General features: G+C 40.9%; 1 protein-coding gene across 2 annotated transcripts in view; it reads right to left on the reverse strand.

Annotated features, from left to right (window-relative positions):
* The window catches only part of MAP7D2 (MAP7 domain containing 2), an 81,409-nt gene extending 67,147 nt beyond the window's left edge, over positions 1-14,262 (reverse strand). For both annotated transcript variants that reach the window (XM_066545416.1, XM_066545415.1), the window contains exon 1: positions 14,156-14,262. In XM_066545416.1, the coding sequence (XP_066401513.1) occupies positions 14,156-14,198 (43 nt within the window). In that variant the 5' untranslated portion in view covers positions 14,199-14,262. The remainder of the gene's footprint in view (positions 1-14,155) is intronic.
* Positions 14,263-26,502: the final 12,240 nt, after the last annotated feature.

A 26,502-nucleotide genomic window follows, 5' to 3' on the forward strand; every position in this document is an offset into this window, starting at 1 on the left:
AAAAATAAACTGTAAGAAAAAAATAGTCTTACTGAACATCATTTTTCCTTCTGTTTACATGGAGAAATAAAGATTACTAAGTCAATGCAGTAGATGTTTCAGTATGCAAGTTCATACATTGATTTTCTTTTCCAGGAACATCTAACAGAAGCAGGATGCTCTTTTTAAAAGATCCTGTTGTAAGCAGAGATTTGACTAAAGAAAATAAAAAAATCAATACACAAAACCCTTACGTTTTTACATTTATAAATAAATATACAACAGGACTACAATGAAAATCAATGTAATGCTCTCTAATAATGACATTTCTTCATCGAATAAGAATGTATATGGACCCTGTTTATTGTTTAATTAATGTATGCTATTCTCTATTAAACATGGGTTTGCTCAATTTTAGCTTAAGTGTCTTATTTATTCTCCATAGTTTTTCAGAGCTTCAACACTAAAATGATGAGCTTCATTCTTGCTTTTAAGTCAGCGTCTCTAAAACCAAAAGAACATACCCACCCACTTTCCAATGTCTTGTCTCCTCTCCAGCACCTTTTTTTTGTCTTTTTAAAATTCAAGTGATTAAAGAGCTCTGTGCCCTTCTAGAAGATCAAGTCTCAGTCACTGATTAGCAGATGTGTCTTCCTTGCAAAACTCAAACCTAATAAGTAAGCTAAGTAGAAAAGGAAACATCAAAACAAATGTCATGAGTTAGTGATTTCAACTAATAAAGATTTTTTTACAGTAGATACTCAATATTGGAGGGAAGAAAAAAATCAATGCATCTTAAGAAGGATTAAGGAAAGCAATATCAATTACTCATTATTGATAACATATACAGAACCACAGCCACGTCTTGGTAGCATGAGCTACCAAAGCAACATACTATATGTAAATAGCACCAAATAATACCATTTTCTATTGTCTCCACATAAGACATCAGTGTGAGCTTCCTACCATTTTCCCCTCATTGACAATGTTCTTCAGAAACAGGCAGCTGCACAGAAAAATCACTGAATAACTTGCCAGAACTTACCCAAGTATAGCTGAAGCGAGATCTTATTTGGTTTCAGAGGAACATAGAAGCTTCCAGAGAAAAAATGAAAGAAAAACTGGATTCTTTCCTTACTACTGACATCAGAGCTGTCAATCCTGGGCATGCTACCTCAATTATGGTTCATGTCAGTCATGCTTTAAGAGTTAGGCTACAGTAGTGTTAATAAAGGCATAAAAATCAGATTACTAATGTTTTCATGATATAGTTCAAATGCAGGTTTTTGAAACTGAAATGTTTCCATCATTGCAATAAGTTGAGGTTAACCCCATGCTGCCTTGCAGCTGCTTATACACCAACACAAGGCCCATCCACAAGAATCGTGGGTGCTCAGTGTCTCAGCTTTGAACCATAGAGACCTCACACCTCCTCACTTTCCTGAAATCAGGTACAAGATTCACCTTTGTTGAGGTTACATTTTCTTTACTTACCGCCTTTTCTAAGCATTCAGCTACCTTCAGCTTTACGTTCCTTGTCAAAAAAATGTAGTTTCATACCTCTTCCTTCCAACTCTTCCTAAAATAAAGTGGGCTGTTCCTACTATCCCTGCCAACACATGCTGCTCTGTAGTCCACCCCCTGCCTCCACACACATGTGTAAGGACAGTTTAAAAACCCCTCTGCCAAAACACGTTTGACTACTACTCTCATTCTGTCAGTCAAATGAAACTACACCACCTTTCATCTTGCTGTATTTTAAAATAGGAGACATGAAAATAGTAAAGGAAATCTCCACCTTTCTCCACAGTTTTCTGTTCCAAAGTTTAACTTTCCATCTCCTCTATGTCTGTGCTGTACACAAAAACCCCTCACACCTCCTGTCTGCAATTTGTTCTGCCAGCCATTTCAAAAAGCAAACACCCTCATGCTACAAGCAAAGTGCTAAGAACTGATAGTTCTCTACACTTAGCAGGCAATCTGTATTATATACAGGTTATATACAGATATATTATACCCTATAAATAGGATATAATATATCCTATTTTCAAAGGCAAAAAAACTTAATGATATTTTACATAACACACAAAATATGACCTTATTTCCCTCCCTTATTTATATAGCACTGAACTTTTTGTCAAGTCAAATAAAACAAAGCTAAATAACAAGAACATTTCTATAATTCCTTTGAAAGCTCTTAAATCTGAAACTAAGGAGTTGTGCTTGGCCTCATAAATTCCCTTCCCCTCAAATTTGCTGAAAAAAATCTGCCCTTGGGCATGTAAGGCTCTGACAGTGGGTTCCAGTTATGGCTCCCAGTGAGAACCACAGCTCAGCTAAGTAAGAGAAAAGGTGTTTTTCCAGATAGCTACTGCATATCCCTAACTATCTTAGTAACTGAAATCCTGAACCACTAAAGGACAGCATGTATGTGCTCGGAACAGATCTGGTATTTGCTGATGCTGTAGGTGGCAGCAGGATCTCTTAATCTCTCCTAGCTCTGGCATCCTCCAGAAAAATCTTAGAGAAAAACAGCAAAGCTGCCACTGCTTTGATGATACAATACACTTGACACTGTTAAATTCCCTTCTACTAAAGAAATGGCAGAAGCCTGTAACAGCAGAGTCCCTGCAAACAGAGTCACAGCAATGTGCCTGCCTGTTCATTTAGCTCCAGATGTGCCCACAGCCTGGTGCCATAAATCCCACAATACCAAGAACAAAAAAATCCAAGCTTGCTAAGTGTTATGGCTGACATTTTTACTTCTTCCAGCAAGCTTTCATCTGACATTTTTTCCTTGACAAAGGAAGGTCTCAAATGAGGAAAGTGGAGACTGCATCATGTTTCTCCATGCAAGCTAACCAGTAATGCCATTTATCTTTACTATACAGTGCAAACCTAGGTGAAAAACCTAGGAACAAATTAACAGCAGTACAGGAGAAAAGAGTCTTGCCTGCCTACTTAAATGCACTCAGAAATTTATTAATACTCAGCAATTGTTGCAAGAGTGCATTCAAAAGATTGCTATCTCCAGCATTTACAAGGAATCTGAAAACTGCATACAATGACTATACACGTCAGCAATTCTCTCTTGGTTTATTCTTTTAAAAATCATGAAGGATACATCCAAAACATACTGACATGAAAGATACGTCAAAAGGGGATTTTTGTTTGGGTTGGGGTTTTTTGTTTATTTCTTTTTCACCAGTTTTGTTTTCCCTTGCTAATCTGGAATTCCACCATTACAACTATAGTTAATAAAATGACTCACCAGGGTTGCTTCATTAGGTGAAAGTTATTTTGTATATAAGCACAGAAAAACCAAAACCCATCAATGGGTTGTACACTTTGTTCTAAACCCCAAGAGATGTGTCTTAACTTCACCTAGTCAGTTCTTGAAACATAATGGCAAATATTCACCCTGCAAAGCCCTTAACCCCACTAGAATACTTTTCAAAGCAACTTAGACATCTGAATTTTTATTCCCACCCTCTTGTCTAGGGCTTCTCTAGATCCTGAACTGAGTTGACCAGAATCACCCTGAGCAGTGGTTGCCACCCTGCAGCACAGTAAAAGATCACAGGTGCTGTGTCCCAACATCCTGTGTGTCTGTAAGAGCAGGAACCAGCTGCTGCCTCAGGAACCTCAGTGCTCATGCACTCGTCCTGTTCTTCTCTCCACTTCCACATATCATGAACCAAGCTGCTCCTTCTCCAGATCGATGGGCAAGGAACTTTGCTTGTTTGGACTGTAATTGGTCTCATAACAAGAGGTTATCTGTCCTCAAACCTCGCCTCACTGCAAAGACATTCATTGCAGGATTCTCAGCAAAGGCAGCTGACTGCGGAGCTCCTTGCCAGGGTGATTAGACACAGACTAATTGTGGGCAGAGCAAAGTTCAGGACACACCTGTACAAGGAAAGGCTTTTGTTTGACTGTGGCAACAGAGCAGCTGTGCTGAATGTGGAGCCCCATATCACAAACACTCAGGCTGAAAGCCAGCACTTACATGGGAATCCTACACTCTTCCAGAATTTTGTTTCACATGTAGATAAAAATCAAAAGATACAGAGTCAGGGCTTGAAAAACCTGCCTACCCATAGCAAGGGAAAAAAGGAGAGAGATGAGTAGGTTGAGTTGGCTGAAGAAATAGAAACCAGTAAATATTTTGGAAGAGGCCAGGAGGAGTTGGGGATGCATGCTGTCCTGCACAGGTAAGAAGAAGTCAGGAAGAAGGGAAATGTAGGTCTACACACACACACAAGAAGGCTGCTCTCTAAGCCTCAGCTGACAGTAGAAGAAAGAATGGATACATCTGGGCTAACAGGCAATGGGACAAAGAGCCATCTATACCCATCTTCTCTAATCCACCTTCTCTACCCACCATGACTAACAGCCAACTATACCCACCTTCTCTACCTTAATGAGGATTAATGCTATACACAAAAACCAAAACTAACACTTCTTTTTTCCAGTAGATCAACATCTGAACTTCTTACCTGAGAATACAAATGAGATCCGAAATTAATTTCTCCCAAACAAGCAAGCAAACATTTTGGTATTGCTCCTGTGCATAGGCAAGAGGACCATCTAACACGCAAGAAAGAAATATTTTTGTCTTTGCTTTTAGTACTTTTTTATTGATACACCAAATATTTCTGAAACAAAAGGAGACAGTTGACTAGCAGCAAAAGATTAAGAGATTCTTGTTCCTGGTTAAACATTTGAAGACTTAGGGGCAGATTACTTCAGTGTAACATGCTTCATTAAATCCAGAACCAGAAGCCAAATGCTGTACCATCTTCTCAAAGCAGAGCTAGATGAGGCACACTGAAATTCTTTTCCTCTACAAGCCTGACACCATCAGTTCCTTACCAGTTTGTATAAACTTTGACACAGGAAATTCCCAAAGACCCCAAACTGTATACTCAAAGAATGTCACTCTAGCTCTACCTACAAATAAATATGTGTATTTATTTATTTCACTATTCCCCAATAACAGCACTTGGCATCTGTCAGACAATGGTGAAATTAAATTTTTTTGCCAAACAACACCCAAGAAGAACAAATTTGGTTTATTCTGGCAAGGTACAAGGTAATGGACTAGATTACACAGCTGGAAACAGATAGGGATGGCTGAATGCTTTCAAATCTAAAATGTTGGAACTATAGTTAGCTTTCAGTTGCTGAGCAGTTTTCCACATTCCTTTAAGAATTTTATTTCTTGGTGGTTTTCAGTTGTACAAATTTACGAAGGACTGTACAATCAGCTTGAAACATTGCTCCTCAGATCCAACAGTTCTCAGCCATTGGGGTCAGAATAGGAAAATTACATCTTCCATTACTTTATACCATGGAGGTTTTGACCAGAATTTCTCAAGATGCATGCATCACCAGGAGATATCTGGATTCATTTCAGTGCAAAATAGCCATTAACAAACCATCTTGAGGACTTTTGCCCCTCTACTTCTCCAAGTCTATAACTTAAGTATATCACACTTGCAACACATTAACCAAGAGCTGCTCTGAAGACTAGGAAAACATTTGTTTTTGTTACCTTTGATTTTTCAAAGAGCTCTTTGATATGGTGATTCTCTACTTCTGAACAGCAACGCCTGAAGGAGAGGTTAAATAGCATGGAATGCAGTTTCTTTTCCTTTCCACCTTTTTCCTATTCATGGTCTCTGCCTGCTCTGCAGCTGCACAAGAAAAACTTCAGAGCTACTTCAGCCCTCTGGGGTCCCACTGCAGAAGGCAGGTGGGCTGGTGAGAGGTAAATTCCTGCTGGAGCCCATCTTATGGGCCCAGTCTCCTCCATCATGCTTTCCTCCACTCCCCAGGCTGGATAGAACGAGTGAGCTCTGCTGGGGCAGCAAGAGCAAGAATTACTGTATTGAGTGTAATTATGAAATTGCATCAAGAAGCAGACTAGAGCACGTGAGTTATCCTAGCAGGGTCTCATTTTATCAACAGCACAGATGCACCATTATCAGCAAGTAGGCACCAGAAGGTCTATATAGTGCAGGGGTTTTTATCACCAGAGATTTTAGTGATCTTCCAGGAGCATCACTGTGCTATTTTAAACACCTTTTCACTTGCTACATGGCCTGTAAGCTTGTCACTATGCTTTAGGGAGCACTCACTACAAGGAGGTTGCATGAAGACTTTCCTTATAGTATTCAGTTCACCTTCAGCACTTCAAACAGACCATGACAAAAATTGGATCTGAAAGTGGATGTGCTTCCACTGTGTAACATGATTTTCAGTGCCACTCACACATGATTTGGACAACATCATCACAGATTAAATATATTAAAATTCAAGGATAGGCTACTTTTTTATTACATCCTTTGGCTGTATGAGACTTAAAGGAAGACTGGATAATGGCAGTGACTCTGTTATAAGAACAGAGATTGCAAAAACCTTAGAGGCAAAAAGCCCCCAACCCAAAACAGGGAAAACATACTGCAAGGCATGAAAGAGATACAAAACTGCCTATAGAATATAAAATTATTACAAAAACCAAGCTATTTACATTATCTGTAAATGCCTCAATCTGTTCCGTTATTTCTGTTTCAAGTTTTCTTTCAGTTCTGTAACTTGATAATGCCATAAAAAAGCAACCTTTCGCCATAATACATTCTCTAAATCATTTCTTCCCTATGCAGGGCTCAAACATTTTCATTCAGTGCCATAACCTGGCCTCAACAAGCCATGAAACACATCCTGGCTCACAACCCTGCAACGCAGCACTCACATCCAGAACCTCATCAAAAACTCATTTGTGCCAACGGAAGGTCACTCTCTTGTTTCACTGCATCATTAAAACCACTTCCTCACCCTACTGAAAAGTGCCATGTTTACTTGTAACCACAGCACTTAGAGCCACTAAACCCAGGAAACATAATGGAAATACTCACATCTATTAATAGACCATTAAGCATATGGGAAAAATATGTCCTGTGGCTGATGCATGGCATCAAAAGTCAAGACACATGAAAGTAAAGCCCTACTGGCTCCCTTCCCTTCAGGAGAGGGAAAGGAGAACTAGAACTCATCCACCATTTATTTTGGAAGCCATAATTTTCTCACTGTTTATCAACATTTTAAGAGACCCAACAGCACATTCCAGTTCCCTCCCTGAGGTTTCTTTCCCCTGACACAGAGTGGGTCTGCACACACACACAGACACCACGTTCAACACAAACAAGGGAATGAAAACTGGCAAGATGCAGGCAAGTCACCAGCAAAAGGCAAAGGAAAACTCTTCCCATTTGTTGATACCACCCTCCCATGGGAAGGGAAACCAAATCCCTTAACTTGAACTATGTAAAAATCACAGTAATGATGTGTGGATAAACACTGCAGTATGTCCTGTTTTCCCTTCCGAGACAAAAGGAAAGGGTGATTTGTCATGCAGCAAACTTAGGAGCATAAAAAAATATTTTTGTTTCACATGGCTGGAGATTTTTCAAAATTAAGTTTAATTTACTCCCAATATAATTGGATATTGAAAGTTTATTCCAACTCAGCAATCAAGGCTAGTTTATTCAAACTGGAGTATTCCAGCTCTCACTTGGTCTATCACTGAAGTAAGAAGGCAGCCGAGCTCTGCCTGGACCCCTTCAGCACTCCTGCTGTGGTTACAGCCCCAGGCATGCCACAGCACCTTTGGAAAGCTCGTTTCTTTCTCTTTTGATTGTAGCCACATGAAGAATTTCATTATTCCACACCCACGAGCAAAATTAATTTCAAGCTATAAATATTTGAATGAGCATTTTTCTGAATTAAAGCAGAGCCTTGATGGCTTCTGCTTGGCATGAAACAAGTAATTTGATAATTCATATGGATTGAACTGGGCAAGGCGTAGTTGCAGATCTTCCTAAGTGAAACAAAACCACAACACATCCTCCAGCATCTGGCACCAAAACAGACAAAACTGTACTAACTGTAGTAGTATTACCACAGTTTTCTTGAAGATTTTTTGATATGCTTTTAAAGTGGCATCCACAAATTGATATATGGTATTATGTATTTTATCTAACACACCCATTGCCATCCTATCAAAATCTCAGGTAGAAGTGATAAATTCTCACTCATGTTATTTATTGAAATCACTGCTAGGAAAAAGAAGTATCTAAGAGAAACTATTCAACAAAGAAAACTAGATTTATGAAGCTTCATGTAATTTCTTCTAAACTGGTTGAATGCACAACACACCTGTGATGGTGTTAAGGTTATGGGGCATAAAATCCATTTTCATTTTTGTGCAAGCAGATGTATTAACATGCACAAAGCCAACAAGGCACCTACCTCTGGCACAAAGTAACAATGCAGAAGACACCCTAGATTAAAATGCTCATCTTATTACACCAAGTTAATACATATTCCATTGACTGGTCCTCTTGGAAGGCAAATGCAAGCACACAACAATGCAAAAAATTACTACTGAAGGGGTAGACTTCGAAAGCTCAGACAATTTCATCTATTTCTGTACTCAAAATACAGGAAACAAGAGTTTACAGATTTTTCACAAACAAGAAAAAAGGATTTGAATGTCCAACACTGCATTAAATGTATATTTACTTTTGGAAGGAAAAACAGAGCTCAAAAAGTTAAACATTATATGATGCACAGGAAACAATCTCTTCTGTTAAATCATTAGAAGAAATTGAGTTCAACACTGTTTTTCCAACTGGTCCAATCAAAAAGCACATACCTGTAACACTGGAACACAAAAAAAGCTGCATTTTACACATTGTAAAGGAATGTATATAACAAAAGTGAAACATTAATACAAGAAGGTTGCTATTGGCATCTTTATGCCAAGAAAAGTAACATGAAAACACAGTGAAAAAAAACAAACTTTGGCACACAGAGAAAAACAGTTTAAAGCAAGCTCATGCCTAAGCAAACAGCTACCACAGCACAACTGTGCAAACCCAGCACAACATCAGGAATACCTCTTCTATTCATCACTGCTTTGGAGCTCCTCACTGAAAAGCTGCTAAAACAACAAACACCTGCTGTGTACCTGAAGTTGATGCAAAGATCACAGAAATGCTTTATCAATCTCAGCAAAGCAGGCGTTTGTCTGCAGCACCTCAATACCACAGGAATAATCAGCTCCTCCTCGATCAAAGGAAAGCAGACACAAGCACATGAAAGAAGCAGCAAAAGCCTTCAGATATTCCAGTGCAAAAGCAAAATTGATGTCCCAGAATTTAGGGCAAAACAGTTTGATCTGACATTTGGCAAACAAAGATGACACACATACTAATAATACATTAAATGAAAAGAAGCAAAATACTTCACAAAACTTCAGATCACAGAGGGCATAGTTATTAAATAATTATGGGAAAGTGTAACTACTGTGGATAATGCATTTAAGAGTTACAAAAAGAAAATTACAAAAACCAAGAATGTGACCAACAAGCATTGGAATATATTAGCTCATTACAACTGCAAAAAGCCTGAAATGTACATGCATTATATATGTGCATACACAGAGGACAACTCAAAGCCAGAAGTAATTCCAAATGAAACATTTGGATTACTATTTAACTACAACAAGAAGTACTTTACTAAGATTCTTACAACATTCAGATCCACAGAGAGTGCTAGGGTTTTAGGATCTTGACAGCTTCATGACACAAATGAAAAAAAACAATAGTGTACTCTTTGAATGACAAAGTCTGTCAGATGCATTAGTCTTTTAAACCACATAACAATAAACTTGAGGGTTTCTATAATGGTTAGATAGATTTCCACTTTGTGAAACCTACTTATCTTTGCACAGCAACACATCATCATCATCATTAATCATTGTGAATATAAGACACGGTGAAAGGTATTCCTAAATATCCTATCTAAAGCCAGCCCAGGGTAATGTGACTACCCAAGATTTTAAGTCACTTTTTTCACTGGGTGAGCTGCTTGAACACAGGTACATTGGGAAAACTGATACATACCATGTTCCTACATGCACTAATTCCAGGCACAGAAAATACACCAGTAATATATCAAGTTGTGATGAAAACACCAAACATGAGTCAATTACAGCAAAATAACTCAGAAATTATGTAAAATTACCTAAAACAGGCAGATTAAAATTAACCCTGTTACAGTACTGAACTTTGCTTTTGATTACTCCGATAACCTTGGCTGAGCATTATTATTTCTTCCACTATTTAAGCGTATTATCCAGATTTTCCCTCTCAACCAGTAGATGTCCACAAGAAAGTTAAATCTGAGTGTGTAATACAAGTAACTAAATGCAGTTAGCATTCCCAAAATTTGCATTAGCTTCCTGATCAGCTTCATCTCTCTTCATCTTATACCTAACTGGACCTGTACAGTCCAGTTATTTATAAAAATTCCATAAAACAGTATCTTAAACAAAAAAAAAGTATTATATAAATTGATGTAGAATCTAAACTGAGGATTACTGCTTCTAGGATCTGCTCAACAGCTTGAGCCAGTCACAAAGGGCTGGAAGCTGCAATGCCCTATCAGAGAGCTGGTGCAAAAACCTGATTTCACAAGCAGTGGTCAGGATAAGTAAAAGAGAAGAGCCAAACAAGCTACTCAATAATCCTGACACTGGGACCTTCTTGCAAAGGTGAAACACACAAGAAGGAAATAAGATATTTTTTCCAATCATCTAAGCAGTCCAGAATTGAACAGATTTTAAAGCCTTGCTTTATTCTGTAGCCTTAGAAAGCATTTACTTATAAATGCCAGACATAAGATTTTTTAAGAATTTCCCCTGTCAGTTTTGGTCCACATACATTGAATGACTGATAACCAAAAAAATTACAATTGTATTTTATTTATTCACGAGATTTAAAAAAGCCTTACTACAAAAATCTTCATACAGTATCATTACACAGGATACATAGTTTCATTTACATTAAATACATACATGCTCCTTCAATTAGCACATCCAGAAATAATTACCCTATGTTCAAAAAAGCATTCCTCATGCCTTTCCACTGCTGTGGATACACCAGCCACCAAAGCAAATGGAGCTATGTGACACTATACAACACTGTCCTATAAACACTAAAGCTTTCAGATGCTTTACTTTCCTAACCTGTGCATTTCAAGGGATCCACCTTCCTTTTACTGCTGCAGCCCTGGAATTCAAAGGCAAGACATTTTTCTTCACTGCCGTTTAGTGAACTTTACTGGAAGGGGGTTTGACTTTGCTTTTTTAAGGACAAAGCCAATACTTTAAATACCAAAACACTAACCTTGAGAGTGTATTAAACTGCCCTGAACTAAAGCCAATACTTGCAAATGGTAACATTACATGAAAAGCAGCACATGAATTAACCTTGGGGATAAACAACTTTGAGTATCCATATATGAGAGAAAACAGTACAGTACAAAAAGAAGAATGTAAGTACACATTGGTTAAATCATTTTGGCCTATGAGAAATCACTTGGAAAAGCAATGAGATCAAGAAGAAAAACCCACACAGTATTTTTAAAGGAATCCACACATTAATTCCTCTCACACAAACTGGTTTTGTGATATACAGTCTAAGATGGCACAATACATCATTTTTTCTCTTAAATTCTTTTAGGCATGATCATGTTTTCTAGAAGGAAAAAAACCCAAACAACGAACAAACACATCTTACTCTGAAAATCAAAGTGTCCAGTATTTCAGCCCCCTAGCACATACTTTAAGCAAATCTCACCAGGCAGTAAAAAGGAAGACAAGAGATTCAATACTGAGCCACTTGTCCTTCAAATGCTCTTTAGTCATTACCTTTACTATAGACAGCAGCAGCAATAATGCCCACATTTTGGTCACCTAACACTCTCCCTAACAAAAAGATTCCTACAGTGTCTTCTCATGCTATTGTTTGCCTCACGCCTTTGATTTTTGGCAAAGGGATATAATTGAACTCTGCAATTACTATTTTCTTGTACCACCGAATTTTGCTCCTTGTTTGCAGAATTAGAAACAATTTAACAATATTCTCTCCTTTAGTAGTCAAGAGATGCAAAAAAAAAGCCATATTGCAGGTTTGTTTGTTACAGCTTGGTCTGGGCAGACAGTCTGAAGTGCCTTGCTTGCACTGCCATCCTAGCAATTCCCCCAGCACTGGAGGATCCTACAGATCAAAGCTCAGATGCTGCCAGAGAACTCCAGTTTGGGAAAGGGAACGGTGGCTACAGTCACTGCCTGTTGTTGGCAGCACCCTTTTGGAGAACAACACCGTGGGAAGGAGCATTTTACTCTGGAACAGAGAGGTAAAATTCTTCCTATCCCTATGACCAAGACAAGGACTTCCAGGACCAAGGCACACATACAAAGATGAACTAAGAGAGCACCATTTCCACATCCATATTAATGATGCACTTTAGTAGCTGTTGTGCTTGTTACAAAATTGGGAAGTCCCACAAAAAAGAGCCTCATTCTCTGCAGGAGATCAAATGCTATCCATACTGCTGTCTGTAACACGCCCCACACATACACCATCTTTTACACCACATCATGTATTATCTTCTAGCAGACAATTCAAATAACAAATTTGGCCAAGACCACTGTATATATACTGCCTTCCTTGGGTATTAGTGCTCAAATGTCAATGCTTGACCACAAGTAATGACATCTGTCTGTGCCTGTCCATGCCCTACAACACATGACCCCATTTGATACCATCTTTAATTAGAGTACATGCTACCTTTTTTATGGATTCCCAATCTCATACAGGGTGAAAAATAGATTATGTACTGGTCAATATAAGGAGTGAAAGTTTTTTGCAACATTTGCCTCTGAAGTTAGAATGTATAAACTAAAAAAAAACCCACAAAAAGAAAAATGGGAAGAATGCAAGTGAATATTGGGAAGAATTCCCTATGCTTTAGACAAGAGGTTTAAAAAAATTCTCACAAATATGAATTCTGAACATTAATTTCCTCCTGCCTTCCATGTGAAATACTAAGAAATGGAGACCCAAGCCCTAGAAGTGCCTGACTGCTCAACAGCAACAACCTTACAGCAAAAGCCACAACTGCTCAGCATGTGGAGAAGGGCGAGGAGCAGTAAACACTCCCAGCTCCTTCCTTGGCTCCTCACACTGTGTTACCTCAGAGAAGTCAAAGTCGCAGATTCCCTCTCCATAAATTTGAAAGAGTAATCCTTCTTTATCTCCCAAAGCAATTGTAAAGCTACTTTTAGTCACTACAGTGGCTTAGGACAAACGGGGAAATTAATTCCCTCTTATGCACCAGGTTTAGATGGTTTACCATCCACAAAGCACAGGCTCCATACCAGATAATTAAGGTAAAATTAAGGTGCAATGAGCACCTGCATAACACCTTAATCACCACTCATCTCACACTGAGCCCAGAGGAAGTCATGTGAAGAAGGAGCAGCCAGACCCACCCCAACACCTACATATGAAGCCAAGAGCCAAGGTCACGACCACCAGCCTTGGCTCCAACATCTCATGGCGCTGGGGAATTGATCCCATGCCAGGTGCTGCTCCCACAAACAGCACAGCAACCTCCACACATCTCACACACCCTTTTTCATCCTCGGAAATGAAAAGTTATGTTCGCCGAGCAGCGAGGAGGGACCTTAACCAGGAGCCGTGCCTATATAAGGGCTCTGCGTGCGGTGTTCACGCCCGATACCCGCTCAACCAGTTTGCTGCCCGGGCTGGGCAGCACCGGCACAGGCAGGCCCAGGCACCGCCGAGAAGGAGCTTTACAAATCGCTGCCTCCCCGCTCTGCACTTCGGGGCACAGCCGAGCTGCCGCCCTCCCGCCCCGGCAGCACCGCCGGCGGCCGGGGAAATCGCGGCGGCACAAAAGCCACCTCATGGCAAACACCTCCCGCCCCACAAAGGGCAAGGACGGGGATCGCCGGGAGCCGCGGGCGGGACCCGCTCCGTGTCCCCTCGGGAGCGGCCGCCCAGTGCCGGCACCGCCGCGGCTCCCGCCGACAGCGGCCGCCCCATCCCTCCGAGATGGCGGCCGGACCCGGCGGCACCTGCCGGGGAGCGACCCCCGCCCGCCCCCTGCCCGGGGCTCGGTCAGCGCCGGCGCCGGGCGGCGAGAGACGGGACGGGACAGCGCCGGGGGAAGCCGCGGGATGCGGGCGGAGGAGCCGCCGTACCCCGGCACGTCGCGGGGCCGCGGCCCCATCCCTTACCTGTGGCCCGCGGGTGGCTCCGCGCAGCCCCCGACTCCGCCATCTTCCCCGCCGGTGCCGCCGCCGCGTCCCGCCGGGGCCGGCTGGGCTGGCTGCGCCCGCGGCCGCCGCACAGGCGCAGTGCCCGCCCCGGCACCTGACGGCGCGGCGAAGGGAGGGGAGGGAGGGCGGGCCGCGGCCGGGCCCTCACGGCGGGGCGGGCCCGCTGCCCAGGTGGAACCGCGCCCCGCCCTCAGCGCTCCGGCGGCGGGGCTGCGCTCGGCGGGGGGCGGCTGAGCGGCGCTGCGGTGCCCGGGCGCGTTCACTCGGGTTATCCCTCAGAGCCAAATAACGCGCGCTCTATGGCTTTCCCGGCCGATCCAGCCGTTTTCCCAGATTTTTCCATCCAGGTGTTTGCGCCCGCTGTTTGCAGCCTCGTGCGGCCTCGGGTGAATCCATGGCACCGGGGAAAGGCACAGCCGTGTCCTTCCCATCCGGCTGCGGTCGCGGTTCCCGCACGGGGTCCCTTCGGGCCGCGCTGGCCCGGCAGCGGCGGGACCACTTTGTACTCGGTGTTAGAAGAGGAGAAATGAACATCATCTTTGTCTCTCCTCATCACTCACATACTAGTGGTTTAACTCCCCTTCCCAAAATTTCAACACACACTTTTTATGCTTCTTTTGCCCCCCATTACTGGTTTTGCTGTTTCCGGACCATGTTGGGACACAGCAGTGCCAGGGGAGCGCGCACGGCCCCAGGGCTTGCGGCGTTGGGGCAGCACCTGCTCAAAACGTTGCCAGAACTGGTGTGAGATGTCAAACATCTTATTGACCCATCTTCACTGCCAATTTACCAAAATTTAAATGTAAGATAAATGTAATCCTTCCACTTTTCAATCTTACTCCTTTTTTCTTCTTTTTGCCAAGCAATTATGTTACCTTTATATTCTTCACCTGAAAGTACAGACCATGGTCAATATGAGATGAGGGAGGAGGGCAGCATTTACTTTGGTATTCCTGATGTGCCTCCTGTTTCCTAAGAGGCAATTATTCTGTTGGGGTGCTGGGCAGCAATTCTTCCATCTAGACACTGAAGTGGCTTTGAAGAGATGTGTGGGTTCACACACCTCAATAAAGTTTAGCTACACAGATTTAGGGTTTCTGGTGCATATAGTAATAATTATTTGTAATGTTGCTTTATCAATGAAATATGTAATTTTCATTGCTTAGAACTCTACCACATTTTGAAAGTGCCAAGTGATATTTTTATTTCAGCTGTTTCTCCCACTAACCCTACATCAAGGGGCCCCACTTATTATTCTACCTGTCTAAAGATTAAATTGCAGTTTTGGTCACATGACAGAAGAAAAAACCCACCTCTCACTGTAGCTGTTCATCCTAATTTCCAGGGGCTCCTTTGGCAACAAAACCAAAAGAGGAAGAATCTCCTGTGACAGTAATTAATCTTCAGCCTGTTGGTGTCTGATGAACACATGGGAAAGAGCAGCTGGTCTCAGTGCAAGATATATGGGCTTAGTGATGAGGAAAGGAAACACAGAGAATGAATTTCCAGGACTGGGAAACAGGACAGCAGAGAATGGATGTGAGGCATGAAAAGATGGAAGATTATGGCCAGAAACTGGAGAAAGGGGTATGAGGGAGAGAGGGTATTCAGGCAGTAGCCAGTGGCTGAGAGGAGAGGGATGGATGGGGGCACTGGAGAATCTGCCCCGAGGAACAGGAGCCCACCAGTGCTGGCTCTCAAGTAGTCCTGAAGCCCATAAGCACAGCATGTCACATGGAGAAAGGAGTATTCTCCTACTACTGTAATTTCCTCTGATAGCTGGTTCTCAGCATTCATACTTGCAGTCATGCCATGGAAAAAAAAATAAAAAGGAGATTTTAAAAAAAACTTAAGGAAACTATACAGAAAACATGAGAGCTCCAAAAACAAAGCCCTCCCCTGCAGTATTGCATGTTGTTTGTGATAGGAATCAGTTTTTTAATTACCTTTGCAGAGTGTTTTTTTCCACAAGACTCCTGCCTCATTCAATACAAGGATGTCTTTAATTAATGTATAGTTCTTCAATGTTTCTCTTCATTTTCATCATGTAAAGTGGAATCTTTCATGTCATATTCTCTGTACATTCTTCAAACCCTGCCTTGAAGGCAGGTTAATTAATTTCCATGATGACTTTCCTGTGGTAGTCTTATAACTCCTTCAAAACATTCATAAATTTAACTTTGTAACAGCCTTCTAAGTTGAAGTAGTACTATTATATTTTGCACACAGGGAAGAGCTAACGGATGGCAATGTGTCTGCAGTTGTCTGTAGTGGTTTGTTAATTCTTTTATTTGTGGAGGCTGGCAGGTTGTTTTAAAGCAGGGAACAGTGGATTTAATACAGTGTGCATCCAGCAGCACCTCAGAAACAAGACCATAACTGTTTTTGCTCAGGTTTGACTTTAAATACTTCATAGATCTTCAAGCACTAGGTGTAGTGGGTTACTTAGGGCACTCTACAAAGCTTTGGTATGCACTTAAACCTGGGAGTCAGGAGCTAATTTCAGCATGTCTGTATGTCCTTCTTTATGACAAATAGAAGAACTCTGGGAAATTTTTTAATATTCAACCTTCAAAAAGGAAATTATGAACAGTTTAATTTTACCCATAGTTTACAGAACAAGATTATTTTCTTGACTATAGCAGCAAAAGGGACCTTCCCAGCTGTGGTGGACTACAGCGAGCATTTGCATGCTTAGAGCTGGAGATGTCACCATGTTCCTCCCTAACTCTCCACAGCCCACCTTGCTCTGCTGTCCCTTCCTATTAGCAGAAGGAAAGCATCCTAGAGGTTGCACATCACCAGGAGCAATGGGAGGGTCCACTTCTGAGTGATAGGGGAAGGATTACACAACTTTTACATAGTCTTTGGTTGCTGAGAGATGGGATTGGAAAATTTCTCCTCATCTCCTGGGCCAGGAGTGTGAATTATCACAGCATTGTCTGCAAGGGCAATGAGACAGCAGGGAGAAGCTGTGTGCTTGCTGGGCATTACCAGTCTCTGATCAGCAGCTCTCTGGCATAGATTATAAAGCAGTGCAGGAATTTTCCCAACACAGAACTTCATCTCTGTAAGGCACATCACGTTGAGCACTCCATTTGGGAAAGTGTTTATTGCAGATACTTTGGTTATTCTGCTTTCTTCATCTGAAGCCCAGTTTGTCCTGCTATGAATGAAGCTCTGGTAACACTTGTTCTAGATTGTTGTATTTTAAGCATTGTTCTTTCTTTTAAGCTGTGTTGTGCAGTGTTAAAATCAACACCACTTTTGATTTCTTACGTGGAAAACCTTTTTCCTGTCTTCCCACACATTTTGAGGAGATTCTTTGTTTAAAAAGGTCTGTGCAAATGAGCTACCATAGGTGATGGCCAACCTAAGCCTATGAAAATCTCAGAGGTAAATCTGCAGAGAAATAAATTCTTACAGTCAGCTCAGGATGCAGACAGAAAAAAGCTGGAGAGATTGATAATTTTGCCACCTTAACAGGCATTCAAATAAAAACTGTCAAAAGTGTAAACTAAATTTTAGAATCTTGGCTTCTTTTCTCTGTGTTTTTGAGATGGTGGTATCTATGCAACCAAAGCCATCCCACCCTAGGAATGCTTCTGAAGGAAAAAGAGCAGTCAGTCCTGAGCAAACTAGCCAAATTTACAGTGTTACAAATCTATGTTGGTCCACAGTTTTTGCTGTATTTTTTGAATCAATAGCCAAGAATTTGAGTGCCCAAAAAAAAGGTAAGGCAAGCAGAATGGCTGTCTGGGTATTTCAGTTGGAGCAACTGGCCCAGTGTCATGCAAACACTGCTTGTCAGAGATGTCAAATCCATAACTCCCAGGCACTATTTGTCTGCTTTAATTTCAAAATCATCCTTCCTTTTCTGAAACTTGGAAGTGCAGTGTCTCACAATCTCTGGATGAAATTCAGTGCTCAGACCAAAGTATTTTTACAAGCAGTGCAGAGTCATCTGAAGGGAAGTGCTCCTCTTCATCAGGTAAGTTTGTGTTCTCTGAGATAAACAGAACATGAGTCAGAAGTTAGAAAGAGTGTTTTAGCACATGTGTCAGAAACTGAAGAAAGGTGGTGGGTCTAACTAGATATAGTTGTTCCTGATTGTTCAAATATTAACTCAGCATCTTGAGCATTCCCCTAAAAGAGATTACAAGGGCACGTAGGGGTAAGACAAGGGGGAATGGCTTTAAACTGAAAGGGGGCAAGTTTAGATCCCATATTAGGAAGAAATTCTTTATTGTGAGGGTGGTGAGGTACATGGACACATTGCCCAGAGAAGCTGTGGATGCTTTATCCCTGGAAATGCTCAAGGCCAAGTCGGATGGAGCTTTGAGCAGCCCAGTCTAGTGGAAGGTGCCCTTGCTCTGCACAGGAGGTTGGACTAGATGAGCTCTAAAAGGTCTCTTCCAACTCAAACTACTCTATGGTTCTATGAAATGACAGAAACACATGGAGTAATTGACTGATAAGAAATCTTCCTCATGAGAGATCAATCTTACATAAAAGAATCATGGGCTCTGAGTCAATAAACTGAGGACCATTGTGATAACAGAGAAAATCTTTTTTTTCCAGTAGCTTGAAATCATTCTATAGAATGTGTTGGTGGTAGCAGTCTTGAAGGTAGATACCAACAGCAAAATGGTGCTCTGTTTCAAAACCACAGTTTTGAAATCAGAACTCACAGTTGTATTTCTGAAGGACTTGTACCTTTTTAGTCAAAAATATTTCTATAAAAAATAGTTGAATTTGCCCAGGTGAAATGGCTTCAATTTCTGTTTTTCTCTCACTGTTTAAGAAGTCACAGGTACTCACAGGCATCTTCTCCTGATTGAAGAGCAGGAACAATGTGCAACTCCATCTGGAAAAACTTGAACTACATCTGTCTGCTTTATTCTTGTGTATACATATATACAAGAACTGTCATTCAGTGAGTAATATCAGCATAATGTTAAAATAATTTTTAGGATGAATCATAATGAATTGCTTTTGTATTTGTTATTTGACATGTGAAAAGTGTATTCTTTCTCCTTTATGTGAAAGTAGACTTTTTTTAACATTGTTAAATGTTAAATTGATAAATCACATACCCCACTATCCTATGCCATATGTGCTTTTTTTTGTACTCTACAAATGCCTTGAACTAGGGGAATATTTTCACTTGCCTCACACTTTTCACTTTTATCCTTTGTAGTTCAGTCATAGCTATTTGATTTGGAAAAGGTTGGCACTAATAGGGTTGATCTTCACAAAAATAAGTGAAAATAGAGCAAGAGAAGAACTCTCTCATCACCTTGTCTTTTGTTATTTGCTGACAGCAGAGGCATTTCAAGTCATGTACAAACATAGCCCTGTATACACACCCTGCTTTGCTGAGCCTGGTTGTGGGATAAACAGTAGTGGAATGCAGTACAAACCTATTTCACATTGATTTAAACTGATTTAAACTGATTATTTTGTCATCAATATTTCATTGAAAGGGTGATATTTATGATTTCTCCAGTTCTCCTGTAAATAAGTCCTTAAATATTTGCCACCAAATGCCTGCTATTCCCCTCCAGATTCAAAACCTTGTGAGCCATGAATCTTAAGAGCTGTGTTACTAATTGCTTTGCAGATTTGTGGGCAGGTATCATTGGGCAATAAGAACAAGTTAGATTTTAATGAGTTTTGGATTGCTTTTGATTCTGGGATGCAACTAAAGGTTATTTACTGCACTATTAGGTAAAGAAAAGGCAAAAGCTCTGTCAGGTTTTCATGCTTTAAGAGGATGTGACAGTCTTACCTTTGCTGGGGGAAGCAGGAGAAGATAGGTCTTGCTTTGGAAAGGAAGAATGTTTGCCCTGCAGCCATAGAAATATTTTTCTGTTTCTCTTCACCACCTGCTGAAGTGAGTGATATTTGCCTGAAGTATTTGCAGTTATTTGTAGTACTTTTGTTTAACTGCACCAGGATACTTTGCCAGGAAGTGGAATATTCTTCCCCCAGCAGCACCTCAACTGAACATGCAGGAGAAGATTATGTTATATAGGAGAGAAGCATGGACAGGAATGTTCCTACCTCACACTGATAATGCACTGTTCTCAAGTTCATGGAATATCAAACCCTAAAATGTTTCTACCCTGATTGAATGCCTAAAATAGCCTTAAACTAATTAAGTTTAGCTATCATTGAATAATAATTATACTGCATCAGATGTCAGTCAGTCAGTAGAGAATTAATTTTTTTTTTTTGATTAAAATAGCATCCCAAGTATGATAAATTCAGTCACTTTGGAGAGAAGGAAAATCATGACTACCCTGGGGATGCAAAACCTCTGCAACATATAGACCAGGCAGTCCAGGCAGTCATGTGGTCTTGAGAGTACATAACTTTATGGGTAGCACTGCAAGTGCACACCCTCACAGTCACAGTGAGACCATTTGCTCTGTGCTCACCACTTCCTAAATGCCTGGCAAGTCCAGGGCCTCAGCCTCTCTGGGCACTATGCACAATACAGCTCTGGGAGAGACATGATAATTCTAGGAGAGAAGTCTGTGTGCTTTAGGTCTGCTTTCATAACTAATTTTCAGTGATTTATTAAATCATAAACATTCATGAATTTTTACCTTTTAGGAATCTATGACGGATGCAGATGTAATTTAAGAAAATACTTAATATCTGCCCAGCACAGGGAAGTACAAGTCAAATTCTGTTTGCTTTTATTGAAAGAGAGAGAAAGAACTTTGTAAAAAATGAGGATTTTATTTACTCTTATAATCAATTTTTCATTCTTCCTTAAATTCCACAGACAAGGGTTGTGCCATGTGACTTGGCTCACTCAGACATAGAGAAAGCAATGCTGGTCCCAGTGATTCTGTGGCTGCTTCAAAGCATGGTAAATCAGGCTGTGCCTGGAGATGGTTACAGTATGAAGGCCTCCTGGCTATTAAAATGAAATCAATAATTTTTAAGCAAGCAGTGTTTGAAAAATGGTTGAGCAGAATGCAAAATCAATTAGTATGAAATATTATACCAGGCATTTTAACACAAAAGGGGAGGGGCTATTGATAAAACTTGTTCATCAAGAATGAAATGGATTTTCAGACTGAGTTCCACTGCCTTCAACACAGCTACAAATTACTCAGTCTGTCTCTGAAGAGAAAAATCAGTTACTGCATTTTATAATGTGTAAACATTCCATTAAAAAATCCTAACTAGATTTGCTAAAGAGATAAAATGACAACTTCAAGGAATCTCATAGAGATGCATTTAGATAGTTGTCATGTGTTACAAACTTGACTAAACATCAGATATAAATCAAACATTAGTTTACCTTAATGTCACAGGTGAAAGGTCACTCTCATGAACAATTAGGCATCCATTTTCTGCCTCCCTGCCAATGCAATCATTCTGCTTCCTCTAGATTTGAATTTTATAGGAATTACAACTCAGAAAATATAGTGTATGCTTTTGGTACATGTCTATAAACCTCTGTAGTCACCATAAGAGAGACCAAAAAAAAAAATTAATTGCTAGTTATTGAATAAAAATAAGCATGAGAGAATCTGTGGAAATAGTGTTGAGGATGATTCCAAATGTATAGCGCTGGTTTTGTAGCCATTTTGTATATTTTCTGCATCCTAGCTTTATACCTTTCCCTCTCCCCCTATTGAAAATCAGAATTACATTTAGCATATATTTTCTAAATTCCATCTTTTATACATCTTAGCATGTTTTTGTTTTTAAATTAATTTGTGATATTTATGGGAGAAGTCATTTACTCTGTCCTCAGGCTCAATTTGAAGATGCAACCTGATGTAACTATCACAATTAATTGGGGAAAAATACGATGGTTAAAACCAGTGTTTCTATTCAATGAGAATTCTGACATTTTGGAATTTTATTTCAAATCAAAGTAATGGAAATTACTTTCTTGTAGTTAAAGATATTTAATATTCTACAAATTTCTTCTACAAATATGAAAACTATGGTGAAGTTTTCATAGCACTCTTGCATATCTTCTCACTGCAGTGTAGAGGTGTGTTAGTACATTTAGGAATAGGTCTTACAAGGTTATATCTCCATAATTATAGAGGAACTAAAGGTACTTATTTTCTTTTCCAATTGACATAACAGATATCTACACCCCTGTCTAATTTCAACTCTCAGGCTCCCTTGGGTACTGCAGGCTCTCTGATACTCCAGTACAGCACAGTATGTTTTCTAACTTTTTCTAAACAATCTTTACTTTAACATGACTCCTGCTATTCACACTATCCCTTTCTTTTCTCTGAAGTCATTCATGTATAATGGCTGTTTCATCATCTTTTTTTTCCTCCTCCATCTTTCCTAAATTATGCATGTAATTCCATCCTATTATTCCAGCCACAATTGCTAATCCTCCACAGGTATCTGTTAGCTAGTTTTGCATTCTGACACAGTAGTTTTGCATCCTCTGTCTTGTTTTACCAATCCAATGTCTTCATGCTGGCCACCACAAGAGGCTAAATTTTAGCCAGCAGTTTCTGGCTCCATATATCAGTATTGGCACTTTCCTCTGACCTTTTGATATTCCTTTCTTACTACATTATCATCATGCAGATTACATGGACCTTTCCCAGCTTTGTTCCCTACTTTAAAATTTAAGCTTTTATCAATCAAATTAGCCTTGATCCCAGTCCAGACCTCAAACTACTCTGTGTGTGCATGCATGTATGATCCTCTTCCAAGAATGTTTCCCAATGGCAGACCAGCCCTAAGCCTTCCTACAGGTCATCTGTTGGTTTTCACTATCAAGTTGCACCTTCCTTCTAAATCTTCAAAAAATAAAATAATTCAATTCAATTTTTATTGATATTGTATTAATCACATTTAACTGCCTTATAATTTCAGACATTTTTCCATGTCTTCCTGACAGCTGCCAATTGATTCTGCAGTTGGAGCAATTTTTCCATGTTTATTCATAAGTCTTGACCTACTGGAACAAAGGTGTGCAAGAGTCAGAATGATCATCTCTTGTATGTGATTTAGATTAGCCAAACTAAAAAAAAAGTATTTTAATGTCCTAAGTAAATCACTACTACTTGACAGACACAAAACCTCCCACAGTGGGAGGCACTTAGTGTCAAAACCAGGAAACCAGGAACACCAAAGCCCAGCTGGAGCTGAGACTGCCAAGGGGCACTGGTTGGAACAAAGCAGATTATGGAGATTGCTAATTGGAAAAGCAAGTTCAGGGAAAATGGACTTCTACTGACAGAGGCCCCTTGTGACAACAGGTATTAACAAGAAAGCTGATGAACTCAGGGCCTTTTTCTGCCTCTGTCTTCAGAGCCAAAGCTAGCTCCTCAACCCCTGCCTGTACAGACATAAGTGGGGAAGGAATTGGGCAGCCAGCAATGCAAGAGCCAGAGGTTAGAGAAGCTCTGTGTCTTCAGATCCACTGGGCTGGATGGGAATCACCATGGTGGGCCTGACTGTGAAGCCACTATCAGTCCTCATCCTTAAAAAAAGGCAAGAAAGAAGACAGGAGTCACAGAATCCCAGGATGGTTTGGGTTGTAAGGGGTTGAGGGTTGCCCTCTGGATGGGCCAGTCAGCCACATCTCAGTCAATGGAAAGATCAGGAGCACATAATCAGCAGAGTCAGCCCAGGAAGGCAAATCATGTTTGACCTGCTGAGTGCCTGCAGTGATGAAATGTCTGACCCTGTGGGCAAGGGCAGAGTGGTGGCTGCAACACACCTTGGTTTGAGAATGGTTTTGACAACACCTTCCCCACCCTTCCCCTCTGGAAAGAGCAGAAGTGTGGACTGAAGCTGCAAGGATAGCAATCACTAACTCAATATCTGGTTGGTAATCAGCAAAGTAGCCTGGGATCAATACTGGCACCCATATCCAGGGCCTTCACCAACAGCTTCTGAGCAGGTAACACTGAGGTTGGGGAGCAGCTGCTGGTTCAACCCAGAAGGACGCTGAAAAGCTCAAGGATCAGACAGAGACATCATGATTCTTTTAAGAAGTATGAAGTTCTGCCCCTGGAATGGAATTGCCCCAGGTATGGGTACAGAGTGGGACAGAGGGCACAATCCTGTGGATTACAGCACAGGAACCCATGGCTCTTCTGGAAGGAGGCTCTCACTGGGGTGCATTAGAGACATGGCCAGCATATCACAGGGAATTTGCTGATTATCTCTGCTGGGTACTGGTGAAGTACCCAGCAGTTTTGGATATCTCTGATCAAGGGCAAGATTAGAGAGTGTTCAGTGGAGGGCTGGTAAGAAAGTTATTGAGGGGAGGCTGAAGGCACTGGACTTGGGTGGTAGAAAGGAAACTCTGAAGTAACATAACATCAGCCTACAAGTGTCTGAAGGATCATTAGAAAAGTGTCAGAGCTGAACTGTTCTTATCACTGCCAGTGGGTCTAACAGAGCAATTGCCACAGTTTAAAACTTGGGAGGTTCAGACCAAGCATCAGAAAATAAAATCAAAAAGTAGATGAGCAGTAGAACAGCTTGTCCAAAGGAGTGGAGGAATCTCTGTCACCGAGGCTTTTCAAGACTCAGGCAAAGCCAAGATTGACATAGTCTAGTGCTGACCTGGTCCAGCTGAAAAACAGCCTTCAGAGGTACCTTTCAACCAACATTTCAATGATCTTGCAGCAGGTCTCAGGTCTTCACATCTTATTAATAAAGCCTATTATTAAAATAATGTATTTATTTACTTGTTTGGTTTCAGGAGTGGTAGTAAAAGATTGTCACCTAGCCTGTTTGGAGAGGGAAGACTCAATATATGGGAAACACCTTGGTGAGTTGCCTAAGTGGGACAACACCTCTCACCAGCCTACTTTGTGGAGTTGGAAATGCAGCAAGAGACTTCCGCTAAGGAATGGCTTTCAAGTCACACTTCTGCTCTACATCCACTTGCCCTGGCATCCATTTGCCTTTCCAACTTAGATGACTTATGCCTCTACCACATTAAAATATGAATGTAAACTCAGCTACTCCTCCCAACATGTCTGAAACAATAGCAATTAGCCTCTCTCTGGCCTTCTGTTATCAAATCAGTATCCAACTTCTTTATTCTGTAGAAAATTCTTTGATATAAATAGACATACTCTGTAGTGAACTATATTGATTCCATAACAGCCAGTAGATTCAGCCCAGTAGATTCCCAGACTGATCACACCACCAATAGAACTTGCTTTTACTTGTTTTTTGGGGAGCTGTAACCCGCTTGTTTTCTGTTTAGAACTGTGAATCTTTTACCCCCTATTCTCAGAGGGTAGTATAGATGCCACACATCTGAATCCTTTCTTGTATTGTGGATTTGATTTGGGTCCACTATTCAAAGTTTCAGTGGAGAAATGGTAGGATGTGATGTATCTTAACACGAGGAGCAGAGCAGCCATACTTGGAGAAATTAAAACTAGAAGGTATCTGATGGAATACACCTAACCCACATGGAAGATAAAATAATGTAATTTTACTGAAGTTTCACAGAGCTGCATTTAGGTATTTGTCATGCATGTCAAAACTTGAGTAAACGCATGATATTAATCAAGCATTAATTTACCTTAATTGCAAAGGTTAAAGTTTACTGTCACATATAATTAAGGATGAGGTTTTTTCCTCCCTGCAAATCCTGCAATCCATGGAATGTGTTGCTTCTTCTAGATTTGAATTATGTAAGTTGTAACAGTATAGAGCTGGCTGATGTCACTGTGAGGTCACCCTCACCAATCTCTGAAAGGTGCCAGTGATCATAGGAGGTTCCTAGGGACTGGGAAAAAAAGCACATGTCACTGCTTCCTTCAAGAAGGGCAGAAAGGAGGATCCAAGAACCTACAGGGCAGCCAGTGTCACCTCAGAGCCTGGAAAAGTGATGTTGTGAATGATTTCCAAACACATGAAGGAGAGCAAGGTGTTGGGGAGTAGTGAGGATTGATTTACAAAGTGGAGATTATGCCTCCCTATGATGAGATCATATAAGTGACCTGGTGGAGGAAGGGAGAGCAGTGGATGTTATCTATGCTGGCTTTCAATGCTGTCTCTCATAACATCCTTGTAGAGAAACTGATTAAATATGTAAAAAATCAGGGTACAGTGGGGAGGATTGGAAACTGACTGAACTGCTGGATTCAAAGGGTTGTGATCAGAGGCATGATTGAGGTCAGTCACTTGTGATGTAACCCTGGAGTTAATACTGCATAACATCTTCCTTAGTGGCCTGGATGATGAGACAGATTGCACCCTTTGCAAATGACACAAAACTGGGAGGAGTAGGTGATACATCTGATGAGTGTGCTCCCATTCAAAGG

Source organism: Molothrus aeneus, chromosome 2 (assembly GCF_037042795.1).
Source record: "Molothrus aeneus isolate 106 chromosome 2, BPBGC_Maene_1.0, whole genome shotgun sequence".
Classification (NCBI taxonomy): Eukaryota; Metazoa; Chordata; class Aves; order Passeriformes; family Icteridae; genus Molothrus; species Molothrus aeneus.